The following is a 19,842-nucleotide window of genomic DNA, read 5'->3' on the forward strand; positions in this document are numbered from 1 at the left end:
GGCCAGGCCCGTTATAGACCAAACCCATGTTGCACTGAAAGATAAGTTGACCTCAAAACTAATGCAGCTACATTTGGCTTATGGTTGGTTTCACACATGAAGCACAAAAGCCACTCTGTGCTTTATACACAAGTATAGCAATGAACAAGAATGTAGGTGGTCTGAAAATGGTCCGCTTTATGGGGCATACCCACTTCTGTAGCATAAGTGTTTCAGATTTTCTTTAATCATTTTAAAAGGATCACAATACGGAGGCACCTGTATAGCAGCCAGCAGGACATCCTGCACATGAATGCAGAACATGCCAGCTCACACAGGAGAAACAGCCTTTAACTTGAGCAAATAGTTGGCTAGTTGTAGGAGTAAAACAATTGTATTCCCAGTTGAGGGGAGTATATCATACACAATAAACTTATTTGTCAGAATTTCTAGACTCTGTATGCACCATTGTTGGCTAGTGCAGACACGAGTGAGGCAGTAGTGGTAAAACATGTTGGCTATAATCCTTCAAACTGAGGAGTGAATTAACTTGGCCAAGATGTCCGGCTGTGCACATTAGCGGCTGTTATGGAATCTCCATTTTTATAACTTGCATCTCTATGGTGTCCGCTTCAACATCTGCACGTTGGGTCTCCATGCTCTGTTCCGGAGACATGTGCTGAATTGAATCCCCCTCTTTGAATGTTACAGGTCTCCAACAACACTTATTGCTTTACCTTTATTTTGGTAGCAGTATTTGTAAGGTGGCAGGGTGCTCCGCAGCGCCAGATAGAGGGGGGGGGGGGGGGACAGACCTACCTAGAACAGGGACACAGTAGACACAATAAAGGCAAGGGCTCTATACCATTTTTGCTTCTGAAACCAACTGAATCATTGTTGCTGCCCTGTACTGAACCCTAGTAACTAAATGTAGACTTTGTTACTACATGTGCACATGTCTAATTTTATAGATATTGTGCTGTACAAGAGGTGCGGTGGAGTTCTGCAGGAAAACAATAAGGATGTTGGGGGAAATTGCTTGTTAAGATGAAGTGCAGTTTGTTGCCATCTCTGCTCTCTTAAGGTTACAGGACTTGCTGCTTTATACGGTGCTGGACTCAGTAAAAGGACTCTGCTACAATGTGACATTTACATCCGCTGCTGAATTTACCCCAATTTATATTCAAAAATCTAAAGTGTTGTTGATGGATTTGTATAGAGCACAGAAATGGGAAGTGAATCTTTCACAAAAAATGAATTTGTGAAGGTGATATTTTAATAAAAAAATGAAACCTCCAGTGATTGCCTTCAGTTTACCTGTATTATGTAAGGTGTGTTTTGTCCTCACTTATTCCACCACAGAACAATCCAAATCAGTGACGTGAAGCCAAGTGAGCACCACATCTATGGTTACCACATCTATGGTTATATGTTCCAGGAGGGACATCACCACTCGCCATGTTTAAGGATGTATGTTACATATACCCACAACCCGCGTTTTAGTTAGATTGCATTCTCTCTTCAGATATTTGTCCTTGTCTGCAGCTGAATCTTCCAGTACACCAGCATTAGTCTCTGGACACTCCCTGTATGTGCAGAGCTCATTAAACAAAGTACCTGCAACATGTTATAGTCTGGATACAAGTAATGTGGCTCCAATACAGGTGGCTGAGGGTCTTATCATTACTATACTGTGCTATCTCTAGGGAGCCATCCACTACATGGATGTAATCTGCACTGTCTTCTGTGCAGCGTATCTCTCCATGACCATGTGGACAGCATGGTATAGTGGTCAATGGATCCCCAGCCAATATTACTTCAGTCGTTTATTCATAAAGTACAAGGACTTTGTTTAAATGATCACCTACAGGCAGCAAGCCTGATGTACTTAAATATCCAGGGTTGGATGCTATCAGCAATCCTTGTATTTAAAGTTCATTGTCATTTAATAACACTGACTAGTACCAGTGGCTGCACAGCCAGACCACTGCACTCCAGTGTGCAAAACCATCCGTGCAGTATCCAGTATAAGAAATAAAGTAATTGCCCAATAAATTCTTCTGAACCCTTTATGCCCACCTAAATAATTTAGAGAGGAAAAAAAGTCCACCACATAATCTGATTTATTACATCAGTTTGATAAATTAGGTTACAATATTTGTAATTTTCCAACATTGATTCAGTTTAAGACAGTGGTTTTTGGCTATTTAGTGTTACACGATGTAGCAGGCCATGTGTGGCTGTATCGCAGTGTCACACAGCCCTGGTAAAGTCAATGAGCTCTCTAACAATAACCTGTGCACTAAGCAGGGCGACTACGGGGCTCATTTAATCCAAAGTGCAGAACCCACTTATAGGCGTGCCGTGTGCCTAGACCACATAACATTGCAGCTTGGGTAGAACAGATGTTCTAAATACATATAAGGGTCTTTTATTGGTACAATGCCAAGCCGTGAAGGCAGATACATTAAACACACTTACTGTGAAAACAGCCAGCCTGTAAGCCCATGTTCGTTACTGGCATGTCAAAGCATCCACCCATGGGCCACTAAATAAACAGGAACAAATCCATAAATGTGTAGATGAATCGCGTGCCTGCACTTTCCATCACATACAGTGAATCATATCTGAAATCTTTATCCTTTTAATGAATACAGTATCAGCTAAGAGAAGTCAGCTTTCACCTGTGAAATAGAACAGTAAAATCTAGCAGCTTGTGACACTGTAAGCCTGTTGTGTACACTATGTGCAGATACACAAAATCCCACAGTGGGAGAGAGACTGAATATTGCACGCGCCACTTCTACGCCACTAAACGTCAATGCTATGGGGAGGTCTACATGACATGTACTTGTTTGCTTTTAAACTGGTCAATACATACACAGTCTCCGCTATCAAGTGTCCAGGATCTTCTCAGCGGAGGAGACCAGGGACACCGTGTTACACATGCATGTAGCGAAGCCTGAGATAGGAAGTGCATATTATTTAATCAGTGCTCATATATGTAACAAGTCTCCCTGCAATAGTTTGTTCCATTTAAAGCCATGAAGAAAAATACAATAAAAAAAAAAAAACAACAACATTTGAGGTCTTCATTGTGAGCATCAGATGACAATACACTACAATTCTAAGAACACTATTTACTATAAACTGGCGCTGGTCGTTACTGGATCTTGGTGACGGCTTCATAAATAGACTTGGCTACGTAATCAATGTTCTTCGTTGTCAGACCGCACATGTTGATTCGCCCACTGGCCATCAGATAGATATGCTTTTCTTTAATAAGGTATTCAACTTGCTTAGCTGCAAAAGGCAAAGTGTAGATGTCAGCAACTAAAGTCATCTCTAATGTGCAGCTATACAATATATAGATTCATGCAAGTCTCACAGCTAAGCACATTGTGTAATCAAACAGGCGGCCAAGGATCAGTGGCTACTTCATACCATGGGGAGATTTGTCAAACCTTCTAAAAAGGAAAATGTTGCCTATAAATTAGATTCTAGCTGTCATTTTCTGGAATGTACTAGATAAATAATTGCTAGATTCTGGTTGATTGCCATCGGCAACATCTCTATTGTTTTCTGGTTTTAGAATGTTTGATAAATCTGCTCTGAAAGACCCAACCATGAAATCTCAAATCAAGTAATAAAAAAAATAAAAGTTGTTTTAGGTTGGGGACGGTTCATCCACCAATTCTAGAAGAAATGCCATCTTACATGGATTTACACTTACGGTTAAGGCCGGTGAAACTGAACATTCCGATCTGTTCCACAATATGTTTCCAAGTTCCGGGTGTGTTCAGAGCCTCCAATCTAGATTTAAGTTCTGCCCTCATTGACAGGACTCTCTCTGCCATCGTCTTCACATTGTCCCTCCTAAGCGAACAGAAGACAAAAGTCACAAAAAGAAAACCTGTGAGTTTACGGTGACAGAGTACAGCATCATTTTTATTCCTGGGCTTTGGGGACATATTCTTTGAGGACCACCTGTGGGCAGCTCCACCGCAGTAATGTCATAAATGGAAGCAGGATAACATCACAGAAAGTTGACTGTAACCTTTAGGATGTCTGTCCCATCTTCCCCTGTACTGACCTGCAGTTCTTCCCAGTAAATATTAGCATTCTGAGAAGTTCTGCAGTCCAGTATATTTGCCAAAGCAACAGAAGAACGTTGTTGAGAGGTGGAAGAGAAACCGTTAACCATCTCTAGGAAGAGGTTCAATGCACAGGAGATTTAGCAAGTAACTCTAAGCATGGTCTTTCAGGTATGTATTTTCAGTGTGTGCCTTTAATGTTCCTTTAAATAAATTCTCAAGGCTGGAAGCTGATCCAAAATAAATGTGCATAACCGCAAATAAATGTAAGCGTTACAAAAAAAAAAAAAAAAAAAGTGTTTTGGTCTCTGTTAGACACCAAGGGGTAAATGTATCAAGCTGCGAGACTGGTTGCTATAGGTAACATCTCCACTTTTCAAACCCACCAATCAGATTCTAGTTATTTTGTAGAATGTACTAAATAAATAACTAGAATCTGATTGGTTGCTATAGGCAACATCTCCACTTTTTCAAACCTGCCGAAGACTTGCAGCTTGATACATTTACCCCCAAGTCTCCCTTCTGAACTTCAAAATACAAAAAAATAAACTTGGCTTGCATGGAATAAAATTCTTCCCCTCTATTATAGGGCCTCTTCCAAAATACTTATCACCACGGCTATATGTTAATGAGACTTTAGTGAATTGCATTTTTGCAACACTTCCAGGAATTTCTTATAAGAAAAGACATAGTTAGACTGAAAGTCAAGTGTATGCTTCTAAAGATATTAGGGCCCGATTCATTAAGGATCTTAAATTAAGAAGTTTCTTATTTAAGTCTCCTGGACAAAACCATGTTACAATGCAAGGGGTGCAAATTAGTATTCTGTTTTGCACATAAGTTAAATACTGACTGTTTTTTCATGTAGCATATAAATATCAACTTTAAATTTCAGTGTACAAATAAGCTTTCAAGTATTTGTGTGCTACATGAAAAAACAGTCAGTATTTAACTTATGTGGAAAACAGAAAAATAATTTGCACCCCTTGCATTGTAACATGGTTTTGTCCAGGAGACTGAAATAAGATCCGTTATGAATCAGGCCCTTAATCTTTAACACTACTATAGCCATTGGCACTTCTGATTTTCTAATACACATTTTTCTATAACTGTTCTCCAGTCCGTTTTCTCCTTACCATTCATCAAACAGCTCAGGAGTGTTCAGAGTGGTGGCAACAATGCGCGCTCCCTGCGACGGGGGATTGGACCAGGTCGTACGCACGATCTTCTCCATCTGAGACAGCACACGTCCGACATTATCACCGTCTCTGCCCACAATGGTCAGGTTTCCCACTCGCTCGTCTATGGGGAGAACATTCGTACAGTTTCAGTGGGGAGCAGAATTTACTTACAGAACTTTTAAGATACATAAAAAGTTGTAATGAAGTCGCTATTTATCAGTTCTCCTAATGAGCCTCACATAGAATTGTTTAGTTACATGAAGTTATAACTAAACGTTGACATGTATTTATATAGGTAAAATAAAATCGTTCCTCTGGGTTAAAATAGGCGACGATTGTAAAGTAGTTTATGTTGCTGTGATACTCACTGTATAAACCAAAGTTCTTGGAAAACGACTGAGCGCAGAACAGCTCGAAGCCCTGAGACACAAAGTAACGCACGGCCCAGGCGTCCTTGTCTAGGTTTCCAGAGGCAAATCCTTGATAGGCAGAGTCAAAGAACGGGAAGAGATGGCGCCTCTGGGAGGGACAAAGACAACAGAGCGGCGTTACATTGGTCTGCATAGAATTCTACAAATAGCCGGTATGCAGAACTACACACAATTAATTGGTGGGGGGGGGGGGGATATTAATTCTGTATTCTCAGCATAAAAAAAGCAACTTTTCCCTATTAAAAATGTAAAAGAAAAAAACAAAAAAAAAAACAAAGATAAGCACCGACTTATATGGAGCTTGTTTGTGAAATGTTTACTCATCCCTGAGAAAAAATGTTTGATTTTTTTTTTCCCCCATTGAAAGAAACTATAATACCAACATAAACCAATTGTAAAGCGCTACAGACTTTTCTGGCACTATATAAATAAATGATGATAATGATGGTAAACAGGTGTTGAGTATTTCTATTTTAAAAAAAAAATATTATGCACTCTCAGTGCAAGTTATCATTTTTATTTTGCAAAGATGAATAGGGCCGTGCTGAGGTCTTAAAATCAATGCTCCCCCGTTGACATTTGTGGTTTCAGTTATTCATACTCTACAGTGATGAAGAGCTTACTGTCCGAGACTGCCACATGAACACGCCAACAACTGATGTCATTACCACTTCCCTGTTCTAGTACTTAGGTCCAGACATCTCATTTCACCAGGACAGTGTAAGCTACATGTTACATACACACACACACATATGCCAGACAGGAAGTATTTATCGTTTTGGCTAATAGAGTAAAACTTGGCTATTTGAATACCAACGCCTCATTGATGCTAATGTAATAATACTTTGTAAAGCAACCAAAGAAAAAAAAAAATCAGTTGTAATTCTAGAGAGTGATTAGCTGGGAAAGGGGTCCTTAAATTTGGAAGAAAATTTTTTTTTTCTTCTAAAAAAAAAAAAAAAAATGATTTTGACGCTCACATAGAAGGCATCGTATTCCTATATGTGGAAGCTGCCAGGTGAGCTGTCAAAAACAGATATACCGTGATAGACATGTGAATCGGTCTTTCACATAATTATGGAAGCATGCAGGGCCCCACCGGAATCCTTTTTGGATTAACCTGAGTTTTTATAATACTCTATGAAAGGTAAGAGTATAGACTGCAAATCTCTTGACAAGATGCTTTTATTAGTTTTATTGCAATAAGACACAAAGTAATTACAGATAGTACAGATACAGAAAACCATCTGATGTTTTGTTTAGAAAGATAATGTCCATTTTGTTGTGTTATTGAAAAAAAGACATTTTTTTAATAGCACCTATGAAACATCAGATCTCCATTTACCTTCACTTAATATGAGAATGTTCTCTGCACCTACAATCACTGATTAATATCCACACGTCTCAGATAGATGTGGATGACTATATTGCCAGAGCTCCGCTCTACAAAGACATTTCTTAAAGAATGACAGATATGTTTCTAGCTTTGCTCAAAACAAGTGCCCAATGGTCTCTCCCCCACGTACCTTCATGACATCGGCTATCTGCTTCCACTGGTCCGGGGTGGGGTCCGTCCCAGTAGGATTGTGAGCACAGGCATGTAGCACGAAGATGGAGTGCTCATCGGCTTTCTGTATGGCACATAGGGGTAAAACCAGGACAGGCGTTAGTACCAGGTAGTTACAGCTACAACAGTGATTTCTACATTGTTGTTTCTGTACAAATAAATCTATTGTTATGTTCACAATTGTGTATCAAATACTAAATGTCATATTCCATAACAGAGATCATCACTGGTGGAGGACTTAAGATTTATGTTTAACCCGTATACGAGAGGGTACCCAAAAGAAACCAGAATCCGTTCATAAAAAATAGTGTATATATTTGTACACTTTAAAAACTTCAGTCACCTGCAAAGTACTCTCCACTTAAATCAATACATTTGTCCAAACGTTTTTTCCATTGCTCAAAACATTTTTTAAACTCATCGTTGTTGATGCCTTTTAGTACTTTTGCCTTTTTTGTTTCACCTCTTCAATATCAGCAAAACGTTTTCCTTTACGGTCTTTTTTCATCCGAAGAAATAAAAAAAGTCACACGGGACAAGATCGGGTGAATACGGTGGGTGAGGCAAAGGCATCATGTTGTATTTGCCTAAAAATTGCTCAACACACATCGCTGTGTGGGCAGGTGCGTTATCATGATGGAAGAACCAGTCACCTGTTTGTCACAAATCAGGACGTTTTTTTCCTCAAATCGTGACGCAACCTTTTCAAAACTTCCAAATAAAAACTTTGGATGACTGTTTGACCCTGGGGTACAAATTCTGAGTGCACAATCCCTCTCACATCAAAGAAACAAATGAACATTGTTTTCACATTTGACTTCACTTGTTGTGCTTTTTGGGATGAGGAGAAGTGGGAGTTTTCCATTGGCTTGATGGCTATTTTGTTTCTGGATCGTAATCGTAGCACCAAGATTCAACTCCTGTTATGACATTTTAAAACAAATCAGGGTAAGTTTCCAAGTGTTCCTTTAAAGCACGGCACGCAGCCAGGCGATTGTCTCTCTGGTTAACGGTGAGCACCAGGGGCGCGAATTTTGTTGCAACTCATTTCATGCCCAAGTCCTCACTTAAAACTCGCTGACATGAAATCCCAGTCCACTCCGCAAGTTCATCAATGGCCCGACGGCAATCTTTTTTTTCCATCACATTTTCCTCTGTTCAGGTGGTCCAAGGACATCCGGAACGAGCTTGATTGTCAATTGACATTTCACCTCGTTTGAAACTGGAGAACCATTCGTAAACTTGTGTAATACTCATGACAGCTTCCTTGTATGCTCTTTGTAGCATAACAACCGTTTCAGCTGCATTTTTTCCAAAAAGAAAACAAAATTTCACAGCAGCGAATCAGCCGTCACAAAAATAGGCGAAAAATTGAGTAACTCGTTGACAATAAAAATAAATAAATAAATAAATTTAAAAAAAAAAAAAAAAAAAAAAAAAAAAAAAAAAAAAAAAATCGCTGAAGTCAAACGCTACCTTCCTCCCGCAATGTCGGCAGGCAAACTAGCTCAGAATGGTTCTGCAAACATTCAACTAGCGGCGGAAGCCCATACTACAAGTTCCCCGCCTTCTAGAACATGATTCTGGTTTCTTCTGGGTACCCCCTCGTATTATATAAAAATAAGTTATATACACAGCATTACCACTACCTATGTGCTCACTTTAGGCAAATCTATTACTTGATGAGATGTGTTCTCACTAAATGTTTGGGGGGAAAATTCAGACTTGCCAGGTAACTAAAACTCTATGATTTATATGGAACTATGTCGCTGTTCAGTTGTTCATAGTAATCAGTATTATCACATTCAATACATCACTGCAAGTAAAGTAAATATTACCAGACATTATAAAATGTTTAGCAATGACATTATTGTAGAAACATGGGACATCATTACACTTTAATATAAAAGCCAAACTGGCGGGGGTAATGCCAAAGATTTGTACATAAGTACATGAAGTTTCTTCTGTTTATTAAATACAGACTGTGCGCTCGATGGACTCTATACAATGACCATATGGCAGTGTGCACTCACTAACCTTACCCGATCAATTCTATGTGAGTGTGGTATGGGGACGTACTCTGCAATGGGCATCCAGGTTTCCAGTGCGTCTGGAACAAACCCTATGTACTAATGTAGCAGTTTTCCTTGATAAATGTTCCTATCAGCGGGGGATTATAATAAGGACGCTGGGAGCACTGGTTATTGTTGGGTTAGTGACTGCAATCTAACACTAGACTGTCACATTAGCTGTGTGATGCAGACAGGACTGGGGGAATAATGTGTCTGCAGTTGACCAGGAAAGAAGCACCCTAACAAAAAAAAATTTAAACTTTTCAGCCCAAAAAAAAGATAACACGTTTGATTCAGACTCACCTCTAAATCTTCCAACAGTCCCTTAAGGTCGAGTCCTCTGTTAGCAGCATCCCAGTAATGGTACGATCGGATGTCCTTAAAGCCAGCATCAATAAACACAGCATTGTGGTTCTCTGTACCCAGAAAACAAGAAGAACGTTTAGTAATATAGTAACATACAAATCCCAGATAATATAACAAGTCATTATTTATCTGTGGATTACTGTTCCACAGTCCAGTAATGGTTCACTAAGCTTAGGATACAATGATTCAGTATGAAAAAGCATCTGCCACTCGCAAGTAGGCAAAACACCCCAAATATTGACAGATATCGGGATGTCTGGAACTAGTGTTAAACAATTGTTTTCTGTACACCCCCACTATAAGTTCTGCCAGAGGGCATTACTTATGTTCCCCTATGTTCTGTTATTGACAGTAGAACAGTGATGGAAGCTCACAGATATCTGAACACAAGGGCATCTTAGCAGGTGGGGGGTATGACCCTGTATAGACAGGAAAAGTAAATGATCCACCTTGAAATATCTACATACGCTGCACCAGTGTCCACACAGAAACCAATGATCTCTGGCTCACCTCTCATCTGACAGGACCAAAAGTAACCATTTACTTCAGCCCGCACCCAGCCTCACGCGCACAATGCAACATTCCAGTTACAAGCGGCATCCACATGAATGCAGCCCCTGAACATTATTTCCCATAAGCCCTGCCTAGAATGACTTCAGTTCTTTGTTAAATTAGATGCCGGTGTTCTTTAAAACTTGCCCCAAACGTTCCCTAATGATGGCAGATACACCGGCTTGTATATAAATTCCTGGTATGCCCTTATTTCTTTTCAGAACAGGTTACTTACTATAAGAAAAGTTACAAGTGTGCTATTTAGAGGGACCACCCGACACATATAGAAATATTCCAAATGACTCAATACTTATTACAGTACATATAGCTTTGGTTACAAGGGACAATATTTACTAATGAATTTATTGTTGCATCTAAGGAAACACGTCAGACCTCCCTATGTACAGCTTAGGGCTAAGGATATTCTGTATATAAGTCACATTGTGTACTTTATTAGCAGAGATACAGAGTGAGACACAGTGTTTGTGTTGGGTTGTGAGTTAGTAGCGTCTGCACAGTTCTATCACAATCCTCTCACCCCAGGAAGGAGCAGAGATGTAGATGGGGGTTGCAGTGTTATTGGTTCCATTGTACCAGCGCCTTAAGAACTCCGCTCCAATGCGCAGTGCCCCAGTACCCCCGAGAGTCTGCACACCGCCTACCTTCAAGTGGAAAACAAAGGAAAAACATTTATAAAGACAACAATGCAACGCAAACTGCAAACTGTACTTATCCAGGAAGCTACTTTGCCTGGCTATTGGTGGCTGGATCCACCTTCCCTCACATGAAAATTAGAATAAATGTATACAGTAAGTTGTTCTCATCAGCACAGTCCACCTTGTGTATATTACTGTAAATGCATTAATGTACAGACATTTCTGATACATTTCTACCCCCCGGCCCTAACACCGATAAAACTGAGCGGCCCGGGGGGCCAGCCCGCACCTGTTAATCAAGTAATTATTGTCTTTTATTCGGCTCACACATGTTCTGGAGAAAAAAAGTAACGCATAGCTGAACGTAAGGGGGATCCAGGTTCACTTGTGTCACTGTGGGACGGTCTATATATGTCCTGCTGCTTGTGTAGACATATAAATGAAAGTACAAAGCTATTATTGTGAAATAAAAAAACACTCACATTCATTCACACTATCTTGTGCACCATAAGCCTGTTCACAGCAGCTATATAATGCGAGTTAATAGATCAGATAAATAAGAGTGTTACCCGATTCTCCTTGAACGCTGGACTGTCAGCTCCCAGAGCAATCCTAGAAGCGCTTGAGCGGAACTCCGGCATTCCAAGGATTGGCAGGTATTCGTGGTTTAACGTGTGGTCATTGGCTATCATCTGCTCCACCTTCTTCACCACGGGCAAGATCCAGGGCAGAGAGTCATCGGTACGGTAAGCTGAGAAAGGGGATTGGACAGATATACAGATTAGTTATTCTACAACACTATGTGGAAGAAGTGGGTCTATCACTCACAATGTAATATAGAAACAGAATTTTACGGCAGATAAGAACCGCACGTTACATATTATCTGCCCATTTTAATTCCTAAAATCCTCAGACCGTATATGAAGAATACTTTCCTTCTACACGCAGTTAAAACACATGATATATCTGAAAGCATCTAGAATATCCCCCCTTGCCTCCTCTTCTACAATGTATACATATTTAGGTCCTTTAGTAGTTCCTGGTAAGTTTTGCTATGTAGCCCATACACCATTTTAGTAGCCCTTCTTTATACAATCTCTTATTGTGACAGTATGGCTTACAGTACTCTGTCTTAGGGGAGGTGGTTTTATAATTTGTCTTCGGGTTCCACTTACCATCAGTAACCCACTGATACCGACAGTTCAACTGGTGGCACTTACAGTTGGTGTCTGGTGGAAAGTAGCAACTGGGCACCAGCCTGGTGTAGGACAGTAGTTACTGCCACCACCAGGCTCCTTCACCAGTACCTGGAACCCCATACTTCTGGCTGGTGTGTACAGCTGCTGCAGGACCTCTTTGCTGGTGACTGTGGCTGGTTCCTCCTGACCACTTAGGACTGCAGAGTAGCAGGCATAGCGTACAGTACACAGGGTTCAAGACGGAACAGCCGGGGGATGGATTAGAGAGGTAGTTCTTAAATTTAGCTCACAGGATTTCAGCAGATATAGATGTTTTGGAGGAACAGAGCAGGATGTTTTAGAGTAGTGTTTATTGATCTATAGTAGTAGCAATGCAGTTAATTTCTTCCCTTGTTAGTGATGAGGACAGCCAAGAGAGCATTTAACACAGTGATATTACATATTAATGGTTGGCATCAGGGTATAGCTATGGCTGCAGGGAACAATGGGTCATCTAAAAATGGAATATAAATACAATTGACAGTAATCCGTAATTCCCAAATAACTACATGGATGATCATTGGGACAGTTTGCATTACTATCCCGAACACACATAGGAAGACTGACTGGGGATTATTTCATTCTAGTCTTTCAGGAAAAGAATGTTGTGGTCAAGGTGATGCCTTCCCCTACCTGGGCAACAGCCTCTGTCACAGCATTACACGTGATAGAACATGCTGTGGGCATCTTGCGTCAGAAACGTCAGTACCTTAATACACTTTCTGCATTTACAATAATATATCTAATGTGCCAATAATAGAAATACGTTTATACGGCAAGTTATTTCTTGTAATTTCTGTGTCGAGAAAGGTGGATCCAGACACATATGTAATTCTGGAGATACGGGCTCCAAAACTCACAGTACTCAAGGGGTGGTCGCAACAATGACCTATTTGATGGCATTGTCACCTCTCTTACTACTAATGCCTCTTCCTAATCAACCCAGCATCCAACTGGCCTGCCCAACTGATTAGCTTCATTGTCTGCCTTTCTTTAATTACCTGAAATAGTGACTCCTAGATGCCTTTCCTCCTCAGTAGTTGCCATTTAAACTATGTTCAGCCTTTGGATTTCTGAGATCCCAGCATATGATTTTGCAATTTTTTGGCATTAAACTATATAGTTTGTCACAACCTTGACCATTCCTCTCATCTACCGAGATAAGTTGGGTTACGCTCAATGGTGTATTAACCCCGTTACATATCTTGTGTTATCTTCAAGAATTCATATTTTTCTTTCAATACCAGTAATAAAGACGCTAATACAAGCTCAGATCCCTGGTGCACAACACTGCCAATATCTTCCTCTTGGAAATACATTTAATTTACTACAAAGTCTGTTTATTATTCAACCAATTTTGTGTCAATTAACCACCTTTGAATCCAATACAGTCTTCAATATAGGACAGTGCCAAAGACCTTACTGCAATATAGATAAGTTATATCTATGGCTCCACCTTGATCTACTACATTAGTCACCCAGTAAAGAAATAAAAATCAGATTTGCTGGACATGGTGTCCCCCCCCCCATTAAGTCTGCGCTGCTTGGAACATGAACAGAGTATAATCAGATCATCAGCAGTTACTGATATCATCAGCTCATGATCAAAGATCACGGTTAATAAAAGGCAGCCATCCAAAGTACGCAAGAATACACAATGCAAAGCACACTGCAGCCTTGAACATTAAAGTACTTACACTAGTGAAAAACCAACCTGCACTAATGAGCTCCTTTAATCAACAATTCAAAGATCACCTTACTTGGCAGTCACATTATATTGGTAGCTGTTGGTTCTTTTAGTCCCCATGACGGAGCTTTAAAAAGAATTCTGCTCTGAGAAGCCTTATGTCACATTTCTCAGCTAGAAGCCAGGTTTAGTTCCCTCGTCTGAGTGCCTATAAACTCTCCTCTTGCAAGCTGTAAGGTAGCTATCTACCTGCAGTGCTCATCAGAAGGGGTTTTGCTGTGTTCTATTAACAGTCTTTGGAGACATGAGGTGTCAACAACGCAATCATGTCAATGCTCAGGGCCATGATGAAGCCAATCACGTTATCCGGACCCATCCAGCGAAAACCGCTGAAAATCGCGTCATCAAGGCACCAAAAAATTTCTCGCAATCATATCAATGCTCAGCTGGATCCAGGATGGTGGCCTAGTCTCCCTGGAGTCCTGAACAACTCCCCAAAAACTATGTGGATGAAAAGTATTACCGTACGTCTGTTAATCGGCAATGTACTCAACTCATATTTTAAGACCTGAAATCTCTTTTCAAAATAATCTTGCTGAACATTTAGCTGATGGGGCCCAAATTAATAAAATCAAAGTTATAACCTTGTGTCCTGGAAACTAAATATAAATAGATAATAAAGATCTGGTAAACCAAATCCTTATGAGTCAGCAGAACTGAAAAACAGTTTTAAAAGCCCTCAACATTTGCCTACAGCCTGAAACAAATACTGATTTGGTGCAGCCCTACTTTTAATGCCATCAACTAATGAGATTAATAATACGCTGTGACTGAATAAACCTCCCCCCATACAAAAATGGGAAAATATAACAGGTATCATTTTATTTCTATTATCGGCACGTGATGCTTGGTAGAATTATTGTAAGTGCAGAAAATTACTGAGGCAGGATGCCCACAGAATGTTTGTGTACTTCTTTGACACAGAATATTGCATATTAATTAAGCACCTTGTCTGTGCCCGGGTTGGTGGATGGTGTTAACTTGACCACTACATTCTTTTCATTAGGTGACCAGTGAGGAGTGAGTCTTTCTAATAAAAAAAAACTAGTAGCCAGAACTCTCCTGATGAACGATGCAGTTATTTGGGAGATCACAGATTACTGTGGATCTCAAAAGAATAATTTTAGACAACACTTTGTGCCCAATGTCCAGAGCTACATTTTTATGTCAACCACTAAGATGTATTATCGCTGTATTGAAAGAGGAGAGATCTGTCCTCACGGCTAACCAGGTGAGAAATGAAGTGCACACGAGAAGAAAAACCTTATCTATTGGCCCAGTTAAATCTAGTCCTGGAAGATACTTTTGGCTCAATATAAACAGCACATGTTGATGCATTCTGTCTATATCTACAGATAAGAGCTACCCCTCCAATCCATCCCCCGGCTGTCATCTGCTGCAACCAGTGTTATAAGCCAACGCTCTGTCCACCACCCTGCAGCACAGACCCAAAGTAAGCCGTCAGGAGGAACCCGCAGAGAGGTGCTGCAGCAGCTGCTACACAAAATACCCAGAAGTATGTGGTTCCCAATGCTGGTGACAGCAACTACTCTCCTACAACTGGGGGCACCAGGGCGACAAGCAGCTGACACTTAGACACTAAATGTCTGATGGCCAAGTAGTACCAGTAGTAATGGTTGGTAAGCCCTCCCCGCCACACCTTAGTTAAAGAGTTGTCCCAATCTTGGAGAGATTAAAATAAACAGGATACAGTGCTCCCTCTTCATACCACCATCATCACTTACTACCATATATATTAAGAGTCCATTTAAATTAATTCTATTATATGCCACCCTCACTAAATAAAAAAAAATGTTTTTTTTTGTTTTTTTTTTAAAGTCTGTCTCAAAGTGGCGGAGCACGGGAGGGAGCACTGCGTCGTTCCCAAAGTAGTAACAGCTCCAGTCTCCGAGGAGAGGTACAGAAAAATAGGAGTAGAATACAACAGATTCTATGACACGTCCATGAACTAGAGGTCAACAAAAAGCCTTAGAAGCGCTTCATCTGCCGACTACCCTTGTAAAGCTGAAATACCAGTGAATAGAAGAGCAGGTCTAGCTGTAGCTTTCTTTAGATTAACCCAAGTCATTGATTTAAACAAATATATAGGTCTCAGGTTAATTCGGTAAGCATGTAGTTATGCAAGTTATTAAGGAGGCACCAGAGGATGCAGGGGGCAGAGATGGATGAACATTACTTATCCTTACTGCATCTGGGCATGCAAGGCTTGGACAATAGTACTAGAGGAGATGTTAGATGGCATGAAATGTTTGAATTTAAATTATTGCCACATAGGGCCTGATTTTGAGTTAGGAGCAAAGCAAAGGAGCAACATTGCACCTGGACAAACCATGTTACATTGCAAAGGGTACAAATTGACTAATTTTATTTGCATGTAAGGAAAATACTGGCTGTTTTTTCATGCATCACACAAATACTTTATAGCTTTATTTCTACACTGAAATTAAATGACATGCCATATCCCAACTATAAATCTGTCCCTACATTTTAAATTTATCTCCCCTCCAATGCAAACTTGCTTTGCCAAGGTGCAAATGTGCTCCTTTTCTTTGCTTCTAACTCAAAATCAGGCCCATAGTGAGCCAATGGCCGATACACACAAAACCAACCACCACGTATGCCTGGTGATTATGTTCAGGATGAAGTGCTCACTCAGCAGACAGTTCACATGTCCTTTTTTTCTTCCCTTAGCCATAAACAGACACGCTGTCAGCAAAATCCTTCACCTGACAACTGTTATAAATACCAAACTGATAACAATGACTGGAAATCATAACCGCTCTATGCCCCATCAGTGACTTTCCTGCCACACTATTTCGTATGTTTCATCAGAAATACAGCCTTGTACATTTCCTGTCCTTCAAATCCCCCCAGTAAGAGATCAATCTTCAAAATCATGTTTTGTTCTAGCACAATGTGTAATCCATAAACAAATCATGGACAGGCTGGTACATTCCACCCTGTGGGGCTTAAGAGCAGTTCAGTTATATAATATATTGGTATCTCACTCCTCAGATTACCAAATGTCCCATCACCTCTGAGGTCACACAAGGAACATGCGGAGGGGTAATTAGTTTAGAAGGGAGCTTAATGACCTTCATAAGAACAACTGCAGCAGCTCAGAGAGTCAATGTAATACAATATATTTAACAGGCATCAAGTTTTAAATGGCTGGAATTGCTGAACACCTATGAGGGCACTGTCATCATACTGAACAGAAGGATATTCTGGAATTAGGCAGAAACTATTATAACAGGGAGCAGCAGCCCAGCTATGAGATGTAATATAGCACATAGTAAAGGTAGATGTAGTATACAACAGGCTTCAGTGGGAAGGCCATGTGAATTACAAGAATTATTAAATTATTTGTCACGTCCACTGTTTTTGAACTACATGCCCCAGCATGCCCTGCCATTGGCTGGCTGTGAGGGGACGCTGGGAGTTGTAGTCCCATAGTACAGCCACTAGCTGTCTCTGGGCCTCACTCACCTCCCACTCCCAAATTGACCTTGTCAGGGTCGCTGTCCAAGCGAAAGTCCGCGGTGAGCTTGAATACGGCCACCGGGGGGGCCATGGGAACGGCATCGAAGATGGACGAGGAAGCCATAGCGGACACTGCAACCAGACAGCCACAAAACCACACACTGGGGCCGTCACCTTCACCTTCACGGCTAAATATGGGGGGAGGAGACACAGGGAGCCAATCACAACCCGAGATTCTGACAACGCCTTTTCCAGCATCAACTGTAGTCACTTCACTGAGAGTGTGTGAGGGTGACCAATCACGTAGAGGAATACATTCTGATATTATATGAGCCGGCTGCCATTGGCTACCTTGATAGAGGTGTGTGAGACAGAGGCGTCCATTGGATCTTTGACGTCAGTGATGATGTCAGCTTGTCAGTCAGCTTGTAGTGTCCTATGGTAACTGTTGGTGTGTGAGGAGCACAGAGCAGCTCAGCTGTATAATTACTGTATAAGCAGCGTGTAATGTGCTTCAGAGGCCTTATGTGCCGCCCTCCAACCTTCACATGGTCCCCACATTATCCTTAATTTAATGAATGCAAAAGCAGCCCCAAAACCACACTGGCACTGCTGCACCAGTGGTCCCAAAATGCCTCCACATGCCCTCAGACCCCACTAATCACAAAATGCCTCCACATGCCCTCAGACCCCACTAATCACAAAATGCCTCCACATGCCCTCAGACCCCACTTGCCACAAAATGCCCCCATATGCCCTCAGACCCCACTTGCCACAAAATGCCCCCATATGCCCTCAGACCCCCACTTTCCACAAAATGCCCCCATATGCCTTCAGACCCCCACTTTCCACAAAATGCCCCCATATTCCCACAGAACCCAACTTGCCAAAAAATGCCCCCATATGTACTCAGACCCCCAAATGTATCCAAAACTCCCCATATGCCACTCAGACCTCCCCACACGCTCCCACTCCCTGGCTAAATATGGCTTATCTTCATAGCCGGAGCCCACAGAGGAAGGAAGGGGCCACGTGGGGCAGAACACACTGCACTAATCCTCCTCTGATTGGGTGTCCTGCGTAACATCTTCTGCGCTGTGCAGAGGAGGACATGGTGCAGAAGATGCTGCTCCCATTCTGTTGTATTATCCATCAAACTGTTCTCTGATTATAGGGTCTCTCCATTCTGCCTATCAGGCAGCGGGGCCCACCATGGATTTCCCTGTTACCGTAGTGGGTTAGTCCGACCTTGGAGCATGAGGTAAGCTGAGGTTTAAGGAAAGGAGGTCTTGGTCGTAGAGCAGGAAGGCCAAGTTGGAAAAATTAGAGATGGAGCAGAAACTGGAGAAGACAAGGTCAAGGCAGTGTCCATTATAGTGGGTGGGCGATGAAGTCCACTGAAAGAGATCAAACTAGGTATGTGAAAGACATTTTGTGGAAGCAGAGACAGTGATGTTGTCAATGGCAATGTTGGAATCACCTACTATAAGAATAGGCATGTCAAAGGATAGGAAATAAGATAGCCAGGGGCAGCAATGAAGCCTAGGAATTGTGAAACTGGATCTGGGAGGGCGATAATTGACCACAACACAAAGGTGTAGAGGAGAGAATAGACAGATAGTGAGGACTGCAAAGGAAGATAAGGATGGAGAAAGTAGTCCTATACCACCTTGTCTGCTCCCGGGTCAAGGAGTGCGACTGAGGGAGAGTCCCACCTAGGAGAGATCTGTAGGAGATGTATTGTCAGAGGAGATGAGCCAGGATTCTGTAATGACAAGGAGGTTGAGTGATTTTGAAGTGAATAGATCTTGGATGAATGCGGGCTTGTTACAGACAGATCTCACTTCCAAAAGGAAAGGGAGATGGAAGGTAGTGGAGATATGTGGATTTGTTTGGAGGGAATGGAAGTACAGGTGCTATATATACAGTCAAGTCCATAAATATTGGGACATCGACACAATTCTCATATTTTGGGCTCTATACACCACCACAATGGATTTGAAATGAAACTAATAAAATGTGCTTTAACTGCAGACTTTTAGCTTTAATTTGAGGGTATTTACATCCAAATCAGGTGACGGTGTTGGAATTACAACGGTTTCTATATGTGCCTCACACTTTTTAAGGGACCAAAAGTAATGGAACAATCGACTCAAAACCTATTTCATGGATATGTGTGGGCTATTCCCTCATTATTTCATCATCAATTAAGCAAGTAAAAGGTCGAGTTGATTCTAGGTGTGACATTTGCATTTGGAATCTGTTGCTGTCGACTCTCAATATGAGTTCTGAAGAGCTGTCACTATCAGTGAAGCACGCCATCATTAGTCTGAAAAATCAAAACAAATCCATCAGAGAGATAGGTGTGGTCAGATCAACTGTTTGGAACATTCTTAAAAAGAACGAACGCACCGGAGAGCTCAACAACACCAAAAGACCCGGAAGACCACGGAAA

The 19,842-nt window shown here is 41.3% G+C and overlaps 1 protein-coding gene across 1 annotated transcript; it reads right to left on the bottom strand.

Annotated features, from left to right (window-relative positions):
* Nucleotides 1-2,084: 2,084 nt before the first annotated feature.
* GOT1 (glutamic-oxaloacetic transaminase 1) lies at nt 2,085-17,589 on the bottom strand. The gene is made up of 9 exons (XM_075215954.1): nt 17,394-17,589; nt 11,468-11,649; nt 10,781-10,904; nt 9,628-9,740; nt 7,212-7,316; nt 5,623-5,773; nt 5,210-5,375; nt 3,713-3,855; nt 2,085-3,282 (listed from the first exon to the last, which is right to left on the bottom strand). The coding sequence occupies exons 1-9, from the start codon at nt 17,509-17,511 to the stop codon at nt 3,143-3,145; spliced, it is 1,242 nt and encodes a 413-aa protein (XP_075072055.1). The 5' UTR covers nt 17,512-17,589; the 3' UTR covers nt 2,085-3,142.
* Between the last annotated feature and the right edge of the window lie 2,253 nt (nt 17,590-19,842).

Source organism: Mixophyes fleayi, chromosome 6 (assembly GCF_038048845.1).
Source record: "Mixophyes fleayi isolate aMixFle1 chromosome 6, aMixFle1.hap1, whole genome shotgun sequence".
Classification (NCBI taxonomy): Eukaryota; Metazoa; Chordata; class Amphibia; order Anura; family Limnodynastidae; genus Mixophyes; species Mixophyes fleayi.

Excerpts from the sequence above, each read along its gene's own strand:
- GOT1 (XM_075215954.1), bottom strand. The coding sequence starts at position 17,511 with ATGGCTTCCTCGTCCATCTTCGATGCCGTTCCCATGGCCCCCCCGGTG. Across the intron at positions 7,317-9,627 it reads GACTGTTGGAAGATTTAGAG|AAAGCCGATGAGCACTCCAT; the intron begins GTGAGTCTGAAT and ends TGTGCCATACAG. Across the intron at positions 3,283-3,712 it reads CAGTTTCACCGGCCTTAACC|CTAAGCAAGTTGAATACCTT; the intron begins GTAAGTGTAAAT and ends TGCCTTTTGCAG.